The sequence below is a fragment of the Sinohyriopsis cumingii genome, chromosome 18 (assembly GCF_028554795.1).
Source record: "Sinohyriopsis cumingii isolate HCF-2022 chromosome 18, ASM2855479v2, whole genome shotgun sequence".
Classification (NCBI taxonomy): Eukaryota; Metazoa; Mollusca; class Bivalvia; order Unionida; family Unionidae; genus Sinohyriopsis; species Sinohyriopsis cumingii.
In genome coordinates this window covers 38076238-38102945 of record NC_142978.1, presented here as the reverse complement: position 1 = coordinate 38102945, position 26708 = coordinate 38076238, and the positions used below count along the sequence as shown (strand labels likewise).

Below are 26708 nucleotides of genomic sequence, written 5' to 3'. Positions count from 1 at the left end.
TAAAGGAATGCGTGTGTGTGTTCCAAATGAAGTGTTGAAATCAATAATATTCATTTATATCTACCTTGATTCTTTTTCAGTCAGTTTTTGTGTATAAAATGTGTATCATGTTAAGGGTGGCTGTCGTCATCAGGGACAGCAGTTTTTAAATGGCTGTTTCCATCAATACATGCATAAAATTATACCTCTCAACAAAATGTAATTGTATATATCTTTTAATTAAGGAAATGTATTATTAACGTAGTATAAATATAATCAACCAGTGCTACTCTTTTCAACACCATAGCTGTAACGAACATAATGCAATTTTATATGTTGTAAACTGTCATAAAAAAATTACGACTTTTTTCACATTGAAATAAACACATAAATTTTCTCTCCTCTATTAACACATTAACCCCATGCAACGACTTTACAGGGCAGGAGGTAGTAGCCTACTGCCGAGCTCTGTAGCATCATGGTCATGCATGATGCACTAAAGTGGGTGGTATTATAGAAAGGTAGACAGATTAACTCTGCAATGATACCAAATAATTTGGAATATCTAGTTGCACTACAAAATACTGATAGAAAAACCTCGTTTTTTTACCCGACTTTTTTTTAACCAAGGCAAACCAGTATGAAGAACTGCAAACTGACAGATGAGCCTTAGCAAAAAGTAGGATAAGATGGGCTTTTGGAATAAAGTGTGGTTTCCATACAAAAATAATGGCTCCGTTTAGCAAAAACAAAATATAAAAAATAAATTAAAAAATAATAAATAGAAGTCCAACTTTTACCCTTCTGCTCATGTGCGAGTCAAATAGCCAACGAAAAACGATGTTTCTAACACAACTAGGCAGTATGTTATTATGTTACTGAAAGATGACCGGGGATTTGGTGTTTTCTAGTCTATTCAGAAATAGCTTTCAAAATCTGTTTCCTACTCGATTTTCAGGCAAAAATGACAAAAAGCTCCAGGGTTAATGTGTTAATAACTTTGTTACTGATTAACACATCAGAATCAGGAAAGGGTAATAAATTCAATAATGCATAAAACCAGCAAAACAAACAAACAAATAAAACTCAAAAACACACGCTGATGCGTTGTTTTTCAATATATGGAATATTTATGCAATATTTTGAGATTATACATGCATAATATCACATCAACTAAAAAGAGTGTAATTTTATGCACTAAACAAAATATAAGAAATAGTCACTTTCCAACATATACCCATTTCTATTTAAAATATGAATCACACATATGAATACTTCATCGACCTTATTTAAGGAGTGGTGGTGGCAGTTTACTTGATATTTTCATCTCAAAATATTCAGGTTATATCTATTGGTGATGAAAGGCAAGCAATTTGTGTATTATATTGTTCTATACTGTTCATCAAATTTGATTATATGATTTATGCAGTCTGCAGGCTTAAGCACCGCTGTAACTAAATATTGGAATGCACAGCTATATTCAGATTAACAAAATTTAACGCCTGGTTTTCAGTAAGAACAATAACACGGAAAAGAACACTGAACGCTGGTTACGCCGGTTCACCTTGTCCAAATGGCTATTTTTAGAAACTGATAACACTGTGTGTGATGTTTCACAGAGGTAAAAAGTACAAACGCCATTGAGTTATGATGCAGTGACAACATACAAATCTAACCTTTAATCATTAATAACTGAAAATCATGATTAAATATTAAATTATCAAAACATTCAAAATGTAAGTCTGCTTCCAAAATAAACACATGAATGATGACAGGATCTGCTCTGCTAATTGTAATTGTCAATTATGTGTTTGAATTTTGAACATTTAATTCTAAAATTGCCTTCTAAATGCTAAATATAGCACGAGTGACTTCTATCAGTTTCAATTACATGACAGTTGTGGGTGTGAACGTCTCACATAATTTTTCTTCAAAGTTAGTTTTTAAAATAAATAATTTTGTGGCTTGTTAACACTCCAGTATTAACTAAAATGAGTACATAACATGTATCAGTTGCAGGTTCATTTGGTAAGGTACCATTAAGAAGAAAAGCACTCACTGATCTCAGATATTGGAATCTGTGAATCTATTATTGTCTTGCAATGCATGGAAAAAAAAAACAAGATTGTGTCTGGCACTACTTTGACAAGATTGTCACTCCTGAAAAATTCTTTATGTACTGTAAGACTTGCAATCAAGTATTGCTGGGAATAGTTCACCATATGAAACAGCACTATAAAGTCTGCAGCCAGACACAGACATGGAAGCCACCCCTGTAATTGAGAAACCAATTATTTCTGTTACTTGTCAAGAAAACATGAGAGATTTCTGGTTCAGTCAACATCACCAAAGTGGTTTAAGCAAGGTCCTGGCATGGACAACTTTTGATATAATGAATATAAATCTATTCTTGTATTCAATAAACTTCATTGCAAAAATCTGATTTAAAAATTAAAAAACAAGAATTAAGTAAAAACAATCTGAACATAGTAGTATGATTTTTTTTTTAAAACCAATGCAACTTTCATTGTGACATCAGTGAGTGATATCCAATCCAGTTTGTACTTTATAAGCACCTTCAGGTTTCCCCTTGTCCAAAAATGACCAGGTACATCAAGATTGACTTTGCTGTATGTCCATTATGTGTTGAACATAATGAACTTTCATTACATATGGATGCATAATGACAACCCTATCTCAAGGTGTAGCAATAACAAATGTTCAAACTAGCCACTATGGTAGCCATATTGGATATCTAATTAGCACAATTATGATTTTGGCCCAAGCCAGACAACTTAAGTCTTTAAGTGAAAACTGCATATTGATCTGATCATCTCTTCAGAAGGAATAGTGAATACAAGATTTTTTAAAATGCTGCCATGACAAAAAATTTGGATGTTAGATCAGCACCATTTTCACTTATGAACAACAAGAATTCATAAAATGTCTTTTAGTCAAACATCCCATGTTGCTACGGCCTTCTATTCAGGTGGAGTAGCTATATTACCATCTCTTTAGGTGGAGTATATTGCCATCTTTTCAGGTGGAGTAGGTACATTACCATCTATTCAGGTGGAGTAGCTATATTACCATATACTCAAGTGAAGTAGCTACATTACCATCTACTCAGGTGAAGTAGCTAAATTAACATCTCTTTGGGTGGAGTAGGTATATTACCATCTGTTCCTTGGGAGTCATTACCATCTTATTCAAGTGGAGTAACTATATTACCATCAACTTTGGTGGAGTAGATACATTACTATATATTCTGGTGGAGTAGATACATTACCATCTATTCAGATCGAGTAGAAGTATTACCATCTACTCAGGTGGAGTAGCTATTTTACCATCTCTTTGGGTGAAATAGGTATATTACCATCTATTCCTGTGGAGAAGAGTCATTACAATCTATTCTGGTGGAGTAGCTACATTAATATCTACTCAAGTGGAGTAGAAGTATTACCATCTACTCAGGTGGAGTAGCTATTTTACCATCTCTTTGGGTGGAATAGGTATATTACCATCTATTCATGTGGAGAACAGTCATTACCATCTATTATGGTGGAGTAGCTACATTAATATCTATTCAAGTGGAGTAGAAGTATTATCATCTACTCAGGTGGAGTAGCAATATAACCATCTCTTTCAGTGGAGTAGCTATATTACCATCTCTTCAGGTGGAGTAGCTTTATTCCCATCAATTCAGGTGGAGTAGCTAAACTATGTTCTATTCAGGTGGAGTAACTTTATTACCATCTCTTCAGGCAGAGTAGCTATATTACCATATCTTCAGGTGGAGTAGCTATATTACCATCTATTCAGGTGGAGTAGCTATATTACCATCTACTCAGGTGGAGTAGCTCAACTATGTTCTATTCAGGTGGAGTAGCTACATTACCATCTACTTAGGTGGAGTAGCTACATTACCACCTACTTAGGTGGAGTAGCTATATTACCATCTACTTAGGCAGAGTAGCTGCATTACCATTTACTTAGGTGGAGTAGCTACATTACCATCTATTCAGGTGGAGTAGCTATATTACCCTTCTACTTAGGCAGAGTAGCTGCATTACCATCTACTTAGGTGGAGTAGCTACATTACCATCTATTCAGGTGGAGTAGCTATATTACCATCTACTTAGGCGGAGTAGCTGCATCACCATCTACTTAAGTGGAGTAGCTATATTACCATCTATTCAGGTGGAGTAGCTAAACTATGTTCTATTCAGGTGGAGTAGCCATATAACCATCCATTCAGGTGGAGTAGCTATATAACCATCTATTCAGGTGGAGTAACTATATTACCATCAACTCTGGTGGAGTAGCTATATTACCATCTCTTCGAGTGGGGTAGCTATATTACCATTTATTCAAGTGGAGTAGTTACATTGACATCTATTCAGGTGGAGTAGCTATATTACCATCTATTCAGGTGCAGTAGTTACATTGACATCTATTCAGGTGGAGTAGCTATATTACCATCTATTCAGGTGGAGTAGCTATATTACCATCTCTTTGGGTGGAGTAGCTACATTTCCATTCATTCAGGTGGAGTAGCTGTATTACCATCTATTCAGATGGAGTAGCTACATTGCCATCTATTCAGGTGGAGTAGCTACATTGCCATCTATTCAGGTGGAGTAGCTATGTTACCATCTATTCAGAAAGTCACTATATTACAATTTATTCTCAAGGTGTAGCAAATGTTATTCAGGAGTATCTAGAACAAGATATCCAAGGTGGGTGACAGACACTATCTTCATTTATGACCAGCAAAACATCATCAGTAATCTTGAAAACATCATGTCAATATGATCATTCAGGATGAAAGGCTGTGACAAGATTTTCAACGAGCGTCAGATCGATACCATTTTTATTTAGGACCAACCTGACAGTATAACTAATCTTTTAGTGGATAATGTCAGTTGATCTGGCCATTTTCAAGCTGGCCACCAGGCATTGGTCATACTAGATGTCCAAGAGGCACAATTTTCACTTAGGACCATCAAGCCTATGGAAATAATGTCCGTAAAGTCTTAGGGCAATCCCCTCCAATTAGCTAAGGTGGAGTGATGATAATAAATTTGTGGTAAAGGAAAAATGACAGCCAACAAAATATCGCCATAGCACTTCTAAAAACTACTAAAAGATCCCCCCCCCCAATTTCCTGTATCTCATGAATGCATTTAAAAAACTTCTTTCTTCTTCAAGATTAAACACAGCCAGCAAAAAGTAAGAAGCCTTTATTCCACAAATTTATGCTTACTGTCAGATTAGCTAAAATCCTGTTACACAGGTTTGAAGAAGGTGTTTAAGGTTTTTCTATTTTTAGTAACAGAAACAATATTAGATGGCAGATAAACATAAAAGGCCTAAATGCCAGGATGTTGTCAAACTTGGTCAAATTCTGTTAAGTGGTTTTTTAGAAGTTACCTTTATCAGCAGGCCAGAACAAAGCACATATGTATTTGTCTGCAAAAACTAGTACAGAACCTGTTGCACTGCAGGGCTACAAACGTTCTATGTCCAAAACGTACACCAACCATGATGAAAATAAACTGTGGACTGTGCCTTAGATTCTTCTGGTTAACAGAGGTGAAAAGGGTGCTGGGCCTCTTTCCTTCCCTATAACTGGGTATTATAAATCTTAGGAAACATCCACTGCATGACTATGCAAAACATTTTGCTGCAAAAGTTAATATTTTCATTATAAAATTAAAAACAAAAATTTAAGAAAATCTGATGCTAAACAGATTTCTCCCAACAACAAAAAAGCCCACAAAATCATTGCAATTGTAAAATATGATTTTCTGACACTTTTAGAAAATTAATAAATAATTTATGATTCAGTGAACAATGATTATGTACATTACTCAAATTTTGTGTGCATTATTTTGTTAATTTTGCCTGTATATTTTTAAAAAAAATCTTATATGCACAAGTTTGACTTAGTTCCTGGACCAATGCATGGCTTAAGCAGACCTGGGTAGAGTAAGATCCTGAACCAAGGAGTCTAAAACAAAACTTTCAGGCACTGCTACTGTGGGATGGTTTCTCTCAAATTTGGCCAGAATCGGTTAACTAGCTTTTTGAGAATTAGTTGTATAAAGGCTTTAAAAGTGGTCATATCTGATCATGTATTGGCATCCTTTGCATGCACAAATTTGAAATCATTATATGCAAATATGTTGTTGTTGTAGGGTTTAACACCATTTTTCAGCACACGATAGGCTATACATGGTGGCCAGTATTAATGGTGGAGGAAGAACCAGGGAAAAACCTGGGAAGAACCACCGACCCACGAGAAGCTACTGGCAAGCTTTCTCACATACCCACATTAGCTGAATCCAAGACTCAAACCCACGCAGACAGAGGTGAGATGGCAGTGATCTGTAATGTAGAGTGCTTTAGACCACTCGGCCACTAGAGGGCTTCCGTAAATATGCTGTAACTGTATCAAATTCTGCATAGTAGTTTTTAAGAAGAAATGATTTCACGGTATTTCTATTTTTAGCATATATAGTGGATTAGCATTATCTGAACAATTGTTTTGAAGACTTCTGACCCCTGAATGCTTTCTGTCAAATTTAGTCAAATTCTGCTTTGCTGCTTTTAAAAAGATGTAATTTTAAAAAAAATTAAACATTAAGTAGCATCTGACATTTATTATAACTGTCTTGTTTTGTACTAGATCAGCAACATTTGCACAAACCTGTAAAACCTTAACGACAGGATGCTATCTACCATGGTTCGTTGAAAAAAGTTAGTGATTACGACAAGAAGTTCGAAATAGCAATTATTGACAGATGCATTACAGATGACGGATGATGCAAAACAGATGCAGGGCCATACTACAAGCTTACCTGTCCTTAAGACCAGGTGAGCTAATAATTGTTCATTTTTTTCACATTTCCTCATGTATCTGAAATAAACTTCATGTTGAAAACTGTAACAAAAATACATAACACTATGAAAGAAAGTATAATGCAAGTGCTCCAAGTGATACTTTTATGAATGTTATATGAACAGTGAGAAATTAGCCTTCAGCTTGTTAAGAGCAGAGGAAAAAAGCAGAAAAAATGCTAATAAACCATCACCCAGTTATTATTGTTATTATTACCATTATCCCCCAAGCAATGTCAGGAATGCTATAAAAGACTGTTTAGATTTCAAAAGTATTCTCTACATTTTGTTAACAGGCAAATATGTTTTTATGTGTGGTTAGGAATACACAAATTTAAATGAAGACTGCAATTCCTGAAGTAAAAATTATGAAAACAGAAACTGCAGCAATGTTTGCCCAAGAATGCATCAATAAATCAATATACATATACTGAGATCCCCCACTATAATGCTGTTAACAGACGCTGCAAAGTGAACCATGCTGTATGCAACACTAGATAAATGTATGCTTCTATGTAGGTGTTTTCTAGCACATCAACACAATAATGGTTGTTGGTGTCAACTGAATGTAAAATTTAAGGAACTGTATGAAACCCTTGGAAGATAAACTCCTCCAAAGCAATGTAAATACGAAGTACAAGAAGATAAAATATAAAAGGTAAAGATGATCAAAATTATGTAAATGTTACATAAAAAAGTAACATGAAAAATTCTTTAAAACCTGTTTAAAATTTGTTACATACAAAAAAGTAAAGATTTTCTTGGCTGTTACATCTTTATACATATTCTTCATGGAATTCACATAAAAATAACTTTTGACAAATCACTGCCATTATAGAATTCAATCAGTATATTGGGATCTATTATCATAACTGTGTTACATCAGAGATTACATTATATCAGGGACTGTGATTGTGAAGCACTTTATAGTGAGGGGTCACTGTACAAAAGTCCAGCACACACAACACACACACACACACATATATATATATATATATATATATATATATATATATATATATATATATATGTGTGTGTGTGTGTGTGTGTGTGTGTGTATATACACACACACACACACAAACACCATTAAGAGTGAAGAACAGATGCATTCAACTTATTACAATGAAACCTTTCTATACATGATATTGAAAGGACTATAGCATTTTGTTCTTTGTGGAAACATATCCTACAATGTGTAGTCCTGCAATGTAAGACTGATATAGTTGTGCTTTATAGATCGCTGTCTTGCTGCATAAATAACAGTGTTGTGTAGCGTGCTCGCTCTGAGATCAACTAACATTGGAAAGATAAGTAAAATTTTCAGTAATATCTCACTTAGCAGCCCATATTGACGCTTTTCTACAAATTAAAGTCATATTGTTTTAATCAGATTTTACTGACTCATGTCTTATTTGTAATAAATTCAAATCCTGATAGAAGCCCCAAATATGTTTTCAAGTTCTATTGACCTATGCTTACAGTGGCTGGAATGCGATGGAAGCAGGTAATGCCGAAATTGGTTAAAAGAAAATAAGTATCTTCAACAAAAAGAAACTATCTAAGCACTTAATTCAATATAATTACATTTTTATTCATTCAATAAAGAAACATACTTTAACTTAATCCAATTTTGGCATTGCTGCCTTCATTTTCATTCCAGCAAAATGATTTGTAGGGTCAATGAAACTTGAAAACAAGTTTTTTGGTTCTTGAAAATAAGTTTTTTGCTTCTGTCAGGATTTGAATTTAGTTAGAAAAAAGACTGTGTGTACAGATTCAATAGTGTAACTGAAATAAGATGGGTTCTGAAATATTGTCTTGTATGAATATGGGCAGGTTCCAATGTAATTTGAAGAAACTTTCAGAAGTGTTAAGACTACATGAAAAACAGCATTGTGTCCATTTCCTGACTGACACTATGTTTTCCCTGCTTATCCTAGGAATGTTCACAACAATAGAAATAAAGATTTTTCTTTTTTTTTTAAATCAGTGTCTTCTGAATGTAACCAGTCTGAATTTAATCTTGCTCAGAGCCAACATAAATAGAGATCAAGCTCATTAAGATTTTATTATTTTTCCCATAAGCACCTACTGGACAAAGACTTCCATAACAAATGTATGTACTTTTAGCAAATCATTTGGTTACCTTGGTGCTATTCTATGGAATGAACTGCCCAAAGAATTAAATCAGAAACAAATCTATGTTTTCAATATAAAATTGTAGGACTATTATCTCTAACTGTAGTTTTCATTGTAAACACTGAAATACATGCACTCCCATATATTCTGCTAATGCATTTCATATGCACTTTGTGCCCTCATCATAAGTTAATGTATTTAAGCATGCTTTACTTATTTTTAATTTACAGTAATTTGTTCATAATGAGGGCCTCAGAGGAGAATAGTTTACAATAACTGAGTTACCTGCATAAAATAATGTATTTATTATTAAAGAATGATACAACAATGCTACTTTTACATGCTGTTTACTATTCATTTTCAGCTTCAAATTCACAAGTTATATTAGATGGACACGAATTATTTAAGCAGATACATACTGACTATCATATATCATCATGTTGTTAATTAGCTCTGACAAGGTCTTTTCTCAAAGGAATAAATTTAGTCTATGCCATGGTTTACTATCAGAAAATGCAGGTGGGCAGTTGGAGAGGGTATGTATGGAGAAATGTTTAAATAACATTTGTTTTCTTACCAACTGACCAAAATTGGAAACACACATTTTGTTGTTGTTGGCCTAACTGTTAAAATATTTACATCAAATATTGATTAGCTTATAATCTCAAAATTGTAACCCAGGATCAGAAGTCATGTGTGTCAACTGTCTAACATGATCAATTCAGATGGTCACTTAAATTTACAAAATATGAAAGTAAAATCGTATCTTCAGAAATGAAGATTCTAAAAAGAAGTGTATATTTTTCATTCCAAGAAGCCAAGAAATGCTCACACAGACTGCTTAAAGTTATAAAGTGTTATAAGAAACAGCTTGTCAATAAGGAAGAAGGCAATTAAACAGGAAGAAAGAAAGCTAAGTGTGTTGAGCTATATCCCAAGAACCCCAAAATAACTCATTACAGCGAAGAAAATACTTGAAGGTAAAATGGAGAGAAAATGTTACAGGTAAAGCAGCTATGTATAGATAGAAAATTGGCAATTTATCTTTGTGCTGAAGCTTCATATTTCGCTTACCAATAACATGACCTGTTCATGAGAGAAATAGTGAACAAAACATATTATAAAATTAATAAATGATATGTAAGTGAATTGCAGAAAGCAAATATTACAGCAATCTTTTGCGATACATAATTTATCAGTGCAAATTATCTCCTACAGAATTCACATTAATGCAAATTTGGAATCCTGGATGTATTAATTCATCTGGGTGCAAAAAAGTCCTGCCTTACATTTGTGTGATGCAAAGAATCAGAAGTGGAATGTAATGAGAAAGCAATTTGTGTCCCATCTGGTCACGTTTTTTGTTCATCTCAATTCTCTATTCATAATTCTTTAAGACAAAAATGACATATCATCACAAACAATTAACATATAAATGTTATTTTAAAACCTTTTTCTGTTGTTTGTACAAATGTATTTACGCAGTCGCAATCATTTGAAGCTCCTTCTGCAAGTGTTTATGTCAATGATTTTTATGTCAATTTTGGCTCAATATAAGTCTGGCTCCTAATACATTTGTAGCTACGTCTACTTGGAGATCGATTACCTTGAGATGGTCCACTGTACTACATGTGCTCATGAATTTCATTGCATGAAACAGAATTTTATGTCATGAAATATGCATTTTGTCTTTACAATATGTTATTATTTCAAGAAATAATGAACAAAACTGGCAGTGGTACTGATGTCACTTACCGTAATACTCGCTTATAAGACGAGTCCAACTGCAAACTGCACAGACCCAGATCTGCGGGTGCATTATGTGATGGTAGATAATGGTCTTTTTTGTTTCCAGTTGGACTTGACTTAAAAGTGAGATTATATGATACAGTTAACAAGAAAGAAGATAATATTGCCAACCTTTCCCTTGACCAAAAGATTTTTTTAATTTAAAAAAAAAAGAAAATTAAAAAAAAAATGTCAAGGTCATTTGCAAGTTTAATCATCTTTGCAGTGAGGGTTCATGCTTGACTGCCATCATAATGCCCAGTTTTTCACAAGGAGAGCAGTCACTGATGATAAAGTTACCAAGAAAGCTTAGCTATTTACATTTAAAAGCATGTGGAGATCCTCAGACTGAAATAAATAATTATCAAAATATTTTTCATCATGTCTGGGACATAACATTTGTGTCAGAAGTGTTACATCCCAAAATCAGATCCATTTTAAGCCAATCTAAACAGAATTTCTGACCACATTTGGTACAGGGAGAGAAGTCCATTTGTTAACCTAATTTATGATACAAGTCAATGGAAAATGCCAATAGAATTTCTAACTTTCAAAATTTTTAAAATAAGTTTGGTGTCAGAATAGTCGGCATGGTCAACAGCTTAAGACATTAAACAAAGCACACAGATTTTGCCAGAGGAAAAGGACGCATGTCTACTTTTAACAATGGCTGTCATGTTTAGTCATCATAAGTAGCTTTCTGGCTAGTCTATAACTTTACCTATTTTTGTCTCTCTATTGGCTGGATCATTAGCACTTTCCCTAATACATGTACATGTATAAAAATTCGGTACATACGCACTTTTAACTTTTAAGTGGGTTTAACCAAATTTCTTCTAATACTAGTAATAGAAAACAAGCGAATGATAATGACTTATCTGTAAGAATAAAATTAAATTTAGAAACAAAAATAATACAGTTTACACGAATTGTATTGAAAAGATGATGTTATAAGAAACTGGGTGACTCCAACGACCAAACGAGAAAGAAAATAATCTGTGTCACAGATCTAACAAAAGGATATGAAAATTAACATTACTCAAAACTAAGAAAATTTGCCCAATAAAACTTCAAAACTAGGATGAAAACAATTTGTGAACTTTATTCTTTCAAGTTAGTAATTAAAAGTCCTCTAATGTGTTTCAAATCTTTATTGAAAAAATAATGATGATTACATCTCCAACCAATGAATGATTAGTTTTCATATATTGAACATATAACAGTCAATAGAGCAACTACCATATATACTTCCTTAAAAGTGGAGTCCAGTTGCAAACAACACAGACTCAGATCTGCCATCAAATAATAGCAGATTTGGGTTAATGCAAGTTTGTTAGGAGTAATCAGTAGAACAAACAACACAGACACTGATGTGCTAGCACATAAGCAACGACAAAACATAACCTGTATATTTTGCTGTTGGTCTCAACCTATAAGCATGCATATATGGTAATGTTTGTTCTATGGTGAGATGCAATTCTTCACTAGCCACATGTCAAAACTGACTAAATTACCATACTGTGTGTCAATTACTGATAGTCAGTGTCTGTTTATGCAAGCTCGGGGACATGGAACACACCATTTTTAGTGTACGTGTTTAAAGAATACATAAAAAAAATCAGGCATTACCTAGGCTTGAACACCATTTCAATAATCAATTAGTTGGCATGTTAATTATTATCAGTACAACAATACACCGAGGTACCTAGTGGTCTATGCTTCCCTTGGTATGGCATAAATTAAATCAGTCCAAACACAATCTTATGTTATCACAACCATTCTTGTCATTAGAACATAGCCAATTATGGCCAATCAACACAAAAAAAACAAATATTGGCATATTGTCACAACCATTCTTGTCATTAGCAAACCAATTATGTCCAATCAAGCCATCAGAAAAAATACTGGTATTTTAACACAACCAATCTTCATCAGCAATGAATCAATTGTGGCCAATCAAGCCATCAGAATAAATACTTGTGTTACATCACAACCATGTATCATTAGCACACATCTAAAGGCCAATCAAGCCATAAGAAAAATTACTTGTGTTTTCATTAGTACATCACACATGAAAGTCAACCAAAATATCAGAATAAATGCTGGTGGTTAATCACAACCATTCTTATCACTGGCACCATCACATATGAAGTCAATCAACCCACCCGGATCCTTACTGTTATTTTATTATCACAAGCAATCCTATTATCAGCACATCATCTACGACAGCCATCAACATGTCACAATAGTTACTGTTGTTTTGTCACAAGCATTTTTATTGTCAGCAAATTATGAGAGTCATCAACCCAACAGAATAATTAATGGTGTTCACATTTGAACCATGTCAGTTTTAATTATTTGTCACCCAGTAATAAATTTAATTTATAAAAATACAAATTAAAAGTCATAAAGCTCTTTTAAAGAAAAAAAAATGCAACAAGGGAGAAAAAAAACCCTCATGATTATGATAAAACAAAAATACCATGTGCAGTGATTAAACACCTGCCCCATGCTTAACAGTCCTCTATGTTGAGAACTGATAATTTTGTGCAGAAACCTTTTGTCTTTCATTCAGTAACTTTGACCTTTGACCTTTTGGCACTAGTATTGATGGCCATTTTACTTATAACAAGTTAAGACATTTCATAAAGTCTAGAAAAGGTTTGTGGTGTAGAACTACATCACATTATTGTACAGGCCCCCTTTTTCTTCTTTTTAAGTGTCAGTACCATAGCTTTTAACCTACTGACCCCAAAATCAACAGGCCTCTCATGTGATAAGTGCAAGCCATCTACAATGTTTTGTAACTGCAGATGGCTGTGAACTCAGAAATGAAATTGATAATAGACAGAAGTAACTGGAGGCTGGAAGGACATCATCTTTACATAATATGCCATGCACATGAAAATAAAGGTTGGTTTTAATTTGAAATCTAGAGCATTCTTAGCCAGAAACCACCACTAACTTAAACTCAGCAAAATTAAAATATAGATAAACTGAAAAATAATACATAAAGATATATCTGAAAGCAAGAATATTATATTAAAATGTTCACCATACTATCCTGTTTTCTCTTTTTTGAATACAAAGCATATAATTAAATCCACAAATTTTATGTTTTTGCCATACTTTCCATAATCAAACCACAATCAAAATATATGACCATTAACATGATATATCCCCTTTAATTACTTGCTAATTTTAGTGATACCAACCATAATTTTTTTTTTTTTTTAATAATTAAAAGCTGTTTGCTACCTCCAAGTACACAAATAATCATAAGTCTATATAAGGAAGAACACAATTAATACTCGAAACAAAAAGTATACTAAACACATGAACTAGATCAATGCACATAGTGAGGAATGGATTGAAATGGGTGATTCCATATGTTCCTTCCACATTCTAAGATGGAAGCATAACAGCAGAAGTCCATGTAGAAACTGAATGATGGATGGACATGATGACACCATATGCTTCCTCAGTTACACAATAAATCAGACTGAGCTCTTGGTACAGATATCTATATCAACGTAACTCAACAAAAACTAAATTTGTTTTGTAAATGAAAAACTTAAAACTGAAAGAAAAAGCATTAAGGAAGGCAAAAGAGCAAAGTTATAACAGCCACAAAGTTACACAACAAAAAAGATGAATTAATGGTATTTTCTGAAGCAAAGATATATATCTTTTACAACTCATGAAAGACTGAAAAAGGGCAAATTCTTTGAGGGTTTGGTGCTTGAAGAGAGAAGAAAATCTGATTAAGACCAAACCCAAAACCGTGATTGCATCGTTTATCAAATGTCTTGTTCTAATTCTCACTGAAAGTCAGGAATGGCAACAACAACAATCTTTGATGAGTGTGAGGTTGCAAAGAAGATAAAAGTGATACATACCAATTTCTGAACTGAGTGGGAGAATTTCTTGCCATTGCCTCGCGCTGTTTCTTTGTTAAAACGAACTCTTGTAACTTCTGTTTTACAGCTGAAGAAGCAACTGCACCTGCAATGGATGGGGGAAATTGAATGACTAAAAGTTACAATAAATTCAAATGTTCACAAGTCTTGTTTGCCTTTAATATAAAAATATGAGACACTGATCTGAAGAAACATTTTTGTCCTTTATATAGAACCCAAATCTCTGGGATAATAAGAGCTTAAGAAAAAGGTCCATAAATTTCGTCCTTTAAACACTGGTATCCAGAATACACATGCATCTAGTACATCTTTAACACATTAACCCCTGGCCAAGTGGTCTAAAGCGCTCTCCGTTACGGATCACTGCCATCTCACCTCTGTCTGCGTAGGTTCGAGTCTCAGATTCGACCAATGTGGGTATGTGAGAAAGCTTGCCAGTAGCTTCTCGAGGGTTGGTGGTTCTTTCCGGGTATTTCCTGCATTCTTCCTCCACCATTAATACTGGCCGCCATGTATAGCCTATAGTGTGCTGAAAAAATGGCGTTAAACCATACAACAACAACACATTAACCCCTGGAGGTTTTTGCCATTTTTGTCTGAAAATCGAGTTGGAAACACATTTTGAAAGCTATTTCTGAATAGACTCGAAAACACCAAATCTGCGGTCATCTTTCAATAACATACTGCCTAGTTGTGTTAGAAACATCATTTTTCATTGGCTATTTGACTCGCGCATGAGCAGAAGGGTAAAAGTTAGACTTTTATTATTTTTATTTTTTTTGCTAAACGGAGCCATTATTTTTGTATGGAGACCACTCTTTATTCCAAATGCCCATCTCATCCTACTTTTTGCAAAGGCTCATCTGTCTGTTTGCAGTTCATATTGGTTTGCCTTAGATCTGAGACCAAAAAGTCTAAAATCTGGACACAAAATGGGATTCCGACCACGGGCAAATTGTGCGTTAAAAAAAGTCGGGTCCAAAAAATGAGGTTTTTGTATCTGTATTTTGTAGTGCAACTAGATATTCCAGATTATTTGGTATCATTGTAGAGCTACATCTGTCTACCTTTCTATAATACCACCCACTTTAGTGTATCATGCATGACCATGATGCTACAGAGCTCAGCAGTAGGCTACTACCTCCTGCCTTGTAAAGTCGTCGCTAGGGGTTAATGTGTTAACAATACAATTTTGCCAAAGAAACTAAACACCATCAATCTGGTACAAGTTCTTCTTTAACAGGATGTCATTAGGGATTAAAGTTTCCAACAATCCATCTTCATCACATCTTTCCCAGCTGTGTAGTTTTTGAGATAGGTAGTGTTCTTTTCTTGTGTCAAGACCATCTCCTTTGGAAACCATCACTCAAACAAAAATATACTGTATATACTTGCGTATAAGCCCGTTTGCATATAAGCCGATCCCCCCAAACTGAATTGGTAAAACTGTTATAAAGTGCATGACCCGCGTGTAAGCCGACCCATAATTTCTAGACTACAAGTACATCACAAGATGCACAAAGTGAGTTCTGAATACGTTTATTTAGGCAAATCACATTATTATATAAAATGAAAGTAAGAAAGCTAATTTATATGTTGAAATAAAAACAATTCTAAAGTGTTATGTCTTAATGGAAATTTAATTAATCCTCATTCTAAAATCATGAATTATAAAAGTTCTATCACTTTTAGAATCCTTCAAAATCTGGCTTTGTATCAGACTCGCCAAACAGTTCATGAAACTCGGCTTCTGTTATGGGCGTGCTTTCATCATATACGTCATCATGGTCATCTGATAGTGTGTCATTCTCCTTCTCGCTCTCCTCATCACTGTCGGATTGAAATGTAGCATCATCCTCTGTTCCATCCATGGCATTGCTGATACAGCACTTCCTGAATGATTTTGCAATCATTTCTGATGGAATTGAGTCCCATGCTTCTTTTACCCACTTGGTGACCAAATCGATGTCCGGCTTCATTAAATTCCCGCCTTTTGTCATTTTCACAGCCCCTGAACAAACCCATTCTGCCCACATTTTTCGTAACTTGTCCTTAAAAGGTTTGTTAAGGCAGACATCAAGAGGTTGTAACACTGACGTTAAACCTCCTGGTATCACAGCCAGTGTTGTTTTCATTTTCTTTGCGGCCTTTTTTACTTCATCGGTCTTGTGTGCACGAAACATATCTCATACAAGCATTGAAGGTTTCCGAAGAATTGCACCTGGTCTCTTGTTCCATACTTTCTCCAACCATTCAATTGTTCCACTTTCGTCCATCCATCCCTTTTGCTGTGCACGAATGATGACACCAGCAGGAAATTTCATGCTTTTCGGCAGCGTCTTCCTTTTAATAATGATGACAGGTGGCAGCTTTGATCCATCAGCTAAACAGGCCAATACAACTGTGAAATGCGTTTTTTCATGGCCGGTCGTTTTTATCAGAATAGTTTTCTCACCAACAGCATTGACTGTTTTATTGCTTGGTAAGTCAAAGGTCATAGGCATCTCATCCATATTTCCAATTTGTGATAGTTCAAATGAGCACTCCTTTCTGCATTTAATGATGAACTGCTGAAATGATTCAATTTTTTCTTCCAGGTTTTTGGTAGCTTTTGTGCTATCTTCGTTCACTGCCTGAGGCAGAAACCATTCCAGTTCATAAAACGAGAACACCAGCCGGCTGATGCAACAAATTTTGAATCTGCCAACTTACATTTATCATTTTTCGCCATCTGCATAGCACGTAGACGAATTGCAGTTCGTGTGACAATGTATCCATTTTGTCGACGTTCACTTACAAAATCACTGAGTTCTTTCTCCAATTCAGGGAAAGAGGCAATCCCAGTCTGACGAGCCTTCTTGGATTTTGGCATTTCTTCTAATCTGCTTTGCTTTTCCGCCATTCCTGTACTTGCTTCTTGTTCACAAAAAATTTGCGTGCTGCAGCACAGATGTTATTTGCTTCTGCATATTCAATAACTTTAAGTTTGAATGCTGCATCATAAGCAGAACGCTTTCTTTTACTTCCAAGACTATTCATTTTATCTGATTGAATAGAATATAAACTTCTAGACAGATTAAACTGAAATAATTTCTTATAGTGGTAGTATACTATTTATATACCTTATCCTGTAATTATGTCCATGTGTGGTTGGTTATCAATTTGTATTTGATAATTACTTATCATTGTTGTTTATTTGTGTGGTTTTTTTAAACTACCGGTAGTGTGATTCAATTGATCAAAATATGATTGGTTTCAGCGTGGACATTATTCAAGTATTGTGACAGTTTATAACTTTGAGCAGAAACCATGTCCACTACCATATCTCAATAAACAATACATCTGAGAGTCGGCATGTATTAGTAAAGTCATTGGCATTGTGCAACAAAACAAACCTATTATCCCTGAGGCATTTACCACCGATTAAGCATATGGTAGCTATTGTACAAAACTCTACCACTAACAAACCACTTTGCTTTACAAACAACTAAACAACAGTAGTATATAAACTGTGGCTGCCGATTACTTCTAAAACACCTGTCAAAGAAATCCCACAAATTATATTGTTTTACAATTATTCACACTGACTCGTATATTGCCGTTATTTACCCCTCCTAAGCGTGCGCGCAACAAACCCCTATGGAACCTCTCGCTATTGTTCCTTTAAGACTATCATACATGTATTTCTACTCTCTATCAAAATGTTTGTCGTATATACCTTCAGTATCGTAATTCTTTTATTTTTTTATGTAGATTCTTTTCATATTTACACTGAAATAAGCTAGCGTGCATTTGTACGATACCACAGAGTTTAATGATTACTGATTAGCTGAGGGTTAAATACTTGACTGGAGATTACTAATATGGCAGTTCTTTTGGAAAATACATGTACCACCATGGCTCAAATAACACGTATGGCTGCATTTTCTGGTGGATGGACATCTGTCAAACAGATGTCAAGTATGTTAAAACGTTTTTCCTTCATTATCCTACCACTTAAGTTAGAAAAAATAAATTTGTTTCACTTCACGACAGCACAAATCTCATGAGCCATGTGGCATCATTAGGCATGTGATCTCATCTTCGGCGATCAACAGAAACAATAAATACTGGAAATCGAGGGAAAAAAGCATTAAAAATTTCAGACTTGGACCTTGGCCCACAGATAAGCCAACCCCCCTTCTTCCAGGCCTTATTTTTTTCCTAAATTTTTCAGCTTATACGCGAGTATATACGGTACTGAATTCTAAACAAACTAACTGACACCACAGAAGCTTTAGTCTAATGTAAAACTGTCATACCAAAATTAAATGACAGATATATACATCTTTAGCAACTGTTTTGATTAGGATAACATTGACTAGAAATGTGTAAAAGGAACATTTATTCTCTACCACTATAACCTAAACTAGAAATGTGTCCACATGCCATGTATACCCTTGACAATATGATGGAATTGAAGTGCAACGTTCAAAGTAAAAGAAGCCATAACGGCATCAAATCTAGTTTCAAACCCATTATGTTATTATCCTAAAGTTATTTAGTTGAACCTGCTTTGGGGGTAAAAATTGTTTTATATATAACACGTGCTTGATCTTAACTCAGAGTACATTCACAACTCCAGCCACTCCAAGCTACATTCAAATCTTTGGCATGAATTTGCAACAAAATTGTTAAAAAGTGGTCTGCTGAGATGAAGTCAGATGAGAGTGGTCTCTACTTCAACAGTTGTTGTTGTTGTTGTAGGGTTTAACGCCATTTTTCAGCGCAAGATAGGCTATACATGACGGCCAGTATTAATGGTGGAGGAAGAACCCGGAAAAAACCCGGAAAGAACCGACCCACTGGCAAGCTTTCTCACATAACCACATTAGCAGAATCAGAGACTCAAACCCACGCAGACAGAGGTGAGATGGCAGTGATCCATAACGGTGAGCGCTTTAGACCACTCGGCCACTCAGGACCCCTACTTCAACAGAAAGGCTGGCATTAAATCATAATCACTATTGGAATGGATGTGCATGCTCTTCCAGAATGTAACTGTGTGGAGGGTTTGATAGGGTGCGCCCATATTATGACTGGGTAAGTATTATCAAAACAAGAGTCCCCTGAAAGAAATGATGCTCTACTGGCTGAAAAGAACAGGAATTCAAGACAAGACCATTTCTTTCTTCCTGCTGAGCACTGAAACCATGTCTAATATATTTCAGCAATAACAAGCTATTCAAATCAGCTGTTATCTGACACCATTTTCATTGAGGACCAAGAAAACATCATTTAGGGCCAAGAAGACTTCATTTAGGACCAAGTAGACTTCATTTAGGACCAAGAAGACTTCATAAGGAGTCTTCTGGTGGAAATGTATCCATAACAAGACTTTCATGATGGCTCCCATGGTTGCCATATTGTTTATCATGCTTGCACAATTTCCATTTTGGACCAACCAGACATTTTAAGAAGTCTTTCAATGAAAGCATAAGGTCAAAATGACCAGCCAGCTAGGGGAAGAGCTGAAGGCTTTGGTCAAGACATGTCAAAATTAGCAAGAGGGTTGACGTCTTTGCTTGGGCCCATGTCCGATGATGGCAAAATACATGCAAAAGTATGGAACAGTAGTTTGCTACTTATGAGACCAGAGGTATATCTTTGTTCACACTACTGCGAGAAATATCTCCATTTCCTTTGATAGGCTTTTAAAGGGATGGGTTTACTTCAAGGTTCATGTAGTCATAGAAAAGGTTTCTGACAAGCTATTTAGAAGTTTTCAAGGACTTTCTCCATATATTACTAGGTTTTTCACTGCATACATTGGTACAAAAGTAAAAGAAAACACATAACTGCAAAACTAATGCAGACAGACACTAATCCATCTGACAACTACCTTTACTAGTGTCATATCTTGATATCCAATTTTATATGATTTTACTTATTTTAATTATTATATTTAGAAAATATACAAATAACCAGTGTTCTGATTAGTGATATAACTTATTATTCAGTTGATATTTTGTGTATCCCTTCAGATAAATTCAAGAAGACATTTTGGGCAAAATTCAACAAATTGATGGACTTTTCAAGGATACAATCAATTTTTAAATAAAGTCAAAGCTTTTGGCTGAACAATTCTGTCTGCCACTTGTTTGGAAAAATGCTTGGATTGGGATTGTTTGATAAGGACTGAGGCATGCAGGTTGAACATCTAAGTCACTTGCAAACCTGCTTGGCTATCCCTACAACTAAATTAAGGAGGTCAATGATCTTTTTTCTTGCCTGAAGGGAGCAAGCAAGATTCTGAGATGCAGTGAACCTGAATTAAATTTTGTTGATGTTGAATCTTTGAGAAAATCCGAAATGAGAACAATGAGCTCCAACGACTTGATACCCCCCCCCCTTGCCTTCTGAAATAACTGACTGACACCTTGTAGGGAAGAATAAGAAGACCAATTCCACATCACATCTGTCTCTGCAATTGAAAGGCATCTGTTATGGCCTTCATCTTCAGGAATCTGACATACATAGCGCACTCCTGCAGGACCAAAACCCTGTCTCCTGAAAACTGGGTGCCCCTGCCAGTCATGTTGATATATGTACAGCCTGTGATTTTCAGCAGTTTATCTCATAGCAAAGTGTCAGCCATAAGAAAAAGGAGGTCCTCCTATTTACTGAGATGGAACCTTATATATTCAAAAACTATGATCATCTGGTCCAGTAGGCAAAGTTTCATCCACCATGGGGAAAGAAAGGTGATCCCCAAGGGTCTCATGAACAACATAGAAAAGTGCAGTAAGAAACCACAAACAGGTTGGGGAAAACCACCAAGGTGGTCCTCAACATTCATGGGAAGATGAAATCTGAACTAAGAGGTTTTGAATCCCTGGATAAAATGAGTGAAATGTTGGGACAGAAAGGCAAAGAATTTGCCGTTGTTGAGAAGTACTCCAACATGAAGCAAGAGCATATCAAAGAATTTCATTGCATGCTACATAGGGCTTCACACCATATACTTATGAAGGATGTCATCCAGGCACTCTAGTTTCACAGGTTTGGAAGTGATTCTGAAGTGTACAGCAAAATCTATGATTTTTTGAAGACCTCATTTACTGGTAAGGCCCTCTACCAAAACAGCTACAGGGGACTGAGTCTGGAGATCAGATGCCTAACCTGGCTGCCCGAAAGTGTTGGCTGAGAATGTGGTCTTACCTTACATTCCATTGGGTTTGTTTCGAATGAATTCAATCATCAAGATCCAAAAGGACACTGTTCATCATCTGGGCAGAGTCTCCCCCAATTTGTAGTGAAGTGTTGAAAGCTTTACAGCACAATCCACATACCATACTGGAAAGGGGTGGCATGGGCAAAATATCACTTTCTAAGTGAAAGCTGTTGGGAGCAGCTTTTGGGTCAAAACCGATCCTTCTCTTCCCAAGTCCTAATGTCACTTTCTCTAGGAAACTAGGTTCACATTGAGGAGAATGGATTAATCAGAATTAGGTTTAGCTGACTGGCATGTCTTGGAGAGATTTTTCCACCTTTTCTGTCCTTTTATCTTAGGAATGATGCGGTGTTCTGAGTCACTGGGGCTACATGTAGTTTGCAACTTTGGAAAACTTTTTTTGACCTCCTCTAGCTGGCAGTGCAAAAGACTGCATATTGGCCTCATAACAGTTCTTTAGCATGGAGTCAATGAATACAAGACTATGACAAGCATGGAGTCAATGAATACAAGACTATGACAAGCATGGAGTCAATGAATACAAGACTATGACAAGCATGGAGTCAATGAATACAAAATGTGAACCAGTTGCTTCATGTAGAGAAAGGATTTCTGGTCCATGTGCACTACAGAAGGTTGGACAGTCTCATCCTGACTTGATCAGACTGTGAGAGTTATTTGAAACAAGGTTAGTTTTCTTGGTCAAGAGATTGACAGATTTGGGAATTTTGTAAGAGGCCATTGATAGAGCTAGCTGAAGACAGAATTCTGGAGGCAGACCAGAGGCTGAAATTGGTGTAACCGGGTGCTGGACAATATTTATGCTGCAGGTTCTGGACTGTGTATAATAGGAAAACATATCACTGAACCCATGGTCCACAACCAACTTTCATCCAATGACACTGTCCAGTAAAAGCTATTTGACTAAGGAAAGGATCACCATATCCTATAAAAGCATCTGCATCTAGTGATGGGTTATCCAGTACTGGTCCAAGGGAGCTGGCATACAATGTCTTTAGTGACCCCATAGTCTAAACAGTGCTGATATGTTCTAATTATTGTACTCTAGGTGACAATGGGACTGTAGCTATGTGGAAGACCCCATGAGAGAGGCCACTATGAAATAAAATAAATACAAGAGAAAATTACACAAGTGATCTTTTACTGGTAATACATGGCTGCTTACTAAATAAAGTTTACAACAATTTCTAAAATCCAAGATAAGGGCAGGCAATGAGGACAGAGTTAGACAAATGTCATAAAAATTCATAAAAGATCATGACTGGGTTTCCATGAGGTGAAAAAACCTGCAAGGATTAAAATAGACTTTCTAAAGAAAAATTTATATCAAAACAGAGATTGAATGTAAGAAAATAAACATAATCTCAGTGTTTATCTACTTTACACACACTTACTCTCCTCATCTTTTTTTTTGTTTTTGAGCTGGGTTAGTTTCTCCTTTTCAAGAAGTTCCTTTTCCATCCGCTGCCTTTCTTCCAACTTCTGTTGTTGCTCTAAATACTCTTGCTGCTTCTGAAGCAATACCATTTGCTGGAAAAAGAGTTTTAAGAAAAGTTTAAAGTCAAGCAAGCACACTTAGCACACACATCTGATACGTCTAGACAAACTTCCAAAAATATTTAGTTAAATTGCAAAACATATTTCATAAATAAGGAAAGAAAGATCACCAATTATAAGAATGCATAAGGAACTGCAAAGACAAAATCTAAAGGCAACATAAAGATTTTTACTATTATGGTATATATCACATGAAAAAAATTGTCATGGGCAACAAATCTATACAAGGCATGTGAGACCATTTACACGGCAAACTGCATTACAATATATTAAATGGTTCCTAAGATACGCTGTTTATACGGATCTGCGTTGATTGAGATTAAATACTGATGGAATAAAAAGAAACAACTCCATTAAAATTGGACCTAAAAATATATAACCTTTACAAAACATCAATATGCTACAGGTAATTTATCTACCAAATGGTATGAAATTATCTGTAAGGGTTGCAAAGCTATGCAGGTTACAAGCAATACCTCACATAATGATATGGAGTTAAATTACCATGGGCCATAACTCTGTCCAAAATGGAGTGGATGAGACAAAACCCGTCAAAGGGACATATAGAACTACCAGACAATGTACACACCAATGAAGATATTGAGTTATATACCAAAGGCTGTAACTTTGTCCAAAATGAAGTCAATGAGAAAAAACCCATCAATGGGACATCTAGGGTTATAAGACAATGTACACCATTAAGGGATACAGAGCTATGCAGGTTACAAGCAATACCACACATAAAGATATCAAGTTAATTACCAAAGGTCATAACTCCCTCCAAAATGGAGTGAAAGAGACAAAACTCATTAAAGGGACATCTAGAACTATGAGACAATGTACACATATGAAGATATCGAGTTAATTACCAAAGGCTATAACGTTGTCCAAATGGAGTCAACAAGACAAAACCCATTAAATGATATCTAACTAAGACACAATGTACACACCATTAAGTGTTGCACAGCTATGCAGGTTACAAGCAACAACACACATTAAGATACCAAGTTAAATTACCAAGGGCCATAACTCCATCCAAAAGAGTCAACGAGATAAAACTCACCAAAAGGAGATCTATGGCAATGAGACAATTACTGTACACACCAGTAAGGGTTGCTGAGCTAATATGGTTACAGAAGTGTAAATGGACAGACTCATGATGGATGAGAAGTTAGATAATTAATTCTACAATCCCCATGCGCCACACTGATTCAACATCTTTGCCAACATCCTGAACGACATGATAATGACTGCAATAAACACTGTTTGCTTCCTGGGTGCCATGATTCAAAGATCTTATTGGTATAACACAGTCATTTACATCGTAAACTATAATGGTGTACACCACAGACTACCCTGACTCACTCATAAATTATGCTTGGATTCCAAACCCATCAAACTTTAAGTTTATATTTATGGAGAAATTATAATTAAAAATGTGACAGCAACTCTGAATTTATCAGCACAATAAATAAATAAGATATTTGTCAAGGTATACAGGACACAAAACAAGGAATTTAAGAGAAGATGACCGCATCTTAATGTCAGGGGAGTGGAGGTGTAGCATTTTTGCCACTAAAATCGTAGATTTGAAAATATACACTTAAAAAGGTCTAAATTGCCAAAAAGTAGCATACAATAAATAAAATGGTGCTTTGAAAAGACTGAAAGCCAGTTACTGAACAAGTAGGAAGAAAGGACCTTCAGCTGGTCATCATTACAAGCATAAAGAGTCTGGGCCCTTAGTGGTCAAGTGGTCTAAAGCGCTCATCGTTACTGATCACTGCACTCTCACCTCTGTCCTCTGTCTGTCTGTGCAGGTTCGAGTCTCGGAATCGACCAAAGTGAGTATGTGAGAAAGCATGCCAGTTGCTTCTCGTGGGTTGGTGGTTCTTTCCGGGTTTTCCCGGGTTCTTCCTCCATCATTTAGACTGGCCGCCATGTATAGCCTATCTTGTGCTGAAAAAAATGGCTTTAAACCCTACAACAACAACAAGCATAAAGACAATCTGCATCATAATCTTGTTATTTATTAATTAGAAGAAATATTCTGAATAATGATAAATAATTTCAACCCAATAGATTTTGAACCTGAAACATAGAAAGCCATATTTTCAAAGGAACCCTTTGAGACAAGAAATCCATGGAATGCTAGATCACACCTGCTTAGCTGTATCATAATAGGCAGACCTTGCATTGACATTGTCACTAAGCAAGAAAAGTAGGTCCATCTAACCTTAATGGTAATTTACTGAGCTGATTAATATTCCTATCATAAATACAAACATTAAACAGTGACCTACTTTTACCCATGATGAGCAGTATACTCCAAGATAAACACCCATGAAATTTAATGAGTAACATCAGACTGTCAGAATAAATGAGCTACATGCAAACCTGAATGTAGTCAATGGACCATATCAAATATTACTGTGACTATCTTTCCAAGATTAATACATTAATCAGGTTTCATGACTACATGGTATCAGAAAAACAATGCTAATTGCAAAAACTTGGTGTAATGACTGAAGCTTTAAAAATGGGTAACCATGACATACTTTTGCTGGTGGTACCTCAAGCTTCCATGATTAACATGCTCAGCCAGAATGTACATACAACAGTGTCTGAGAAACTGAGCTAAATGGAAGAACTTAATGGAACTGATGGACATGGATAGAAGGTCACAATGACCTTTTGTATGTGGTGTGTAGCATCCTCCAAGATGAATATACCCATCCAGGTTCACGACTGCACATAACAGTGTCCGAGTAACTGGGCTAAATGCAAAAACTTACGTAATCGCTGGAGTATAAAAGCAGGCCAACACAACAAATTATGGCAGTGGTGAGTACACCCATCAGGTTTCATGACTGAATATACAATCTGTGTCAGAGTAACAGAATTAACCACAAAATTTGTATGATGACAAATAACAATGCCATCAGAAATGTGATCCCTATGTATTGCAGGAGAGGAAAGACTGATCCTCAGTCAAATGAATTTGGCCATCCTAAGGGATGTATGTGCTCACTTTTGAGTGCCTATGCAGGATTAAATCTGCAAATTGTAACGATTGAATCAGCACACCATAAAGACTGAATCTGCAAATTGTAAGGATTGAATCAGCACACCATAAAGATTGAATCAGCACATTGTAAGGATTGAATCAGTACACCATAAAGATTGAA

The 26708-nt window shown here is 35.5% G+C and overlaps 1 protein-coding gene across 9 annotated transcripts in view; it reads right to left on the bottom strand.

Moving 5' to 3' along the window:
• Positions 1-26708, bottom strand: part of LOC149776422 (histone deacetylase 5-like) — a 348169-nt gene that overhangs the window by 150599 nt on the left and 170862 nt on the right. For all 9 annotated transcript variants that reach the window (XM_089940838.1, XM_089940835.1, XM_089940842.1 and 6 more), the window contains 2 exons: positions 23358-23493; positions 14709-14814 (listed from right to left, as the gene is read on the bottom strand). In XM_089940838.1, coding sequence (XP_089796964.1) covers positions 14709-14814; positions 23358-23493 — 242 coding nt within the window. The remainder of the gene's footprint in view (positions 1-14708; positions 14815-23357; positions 23494-26708) is intronic.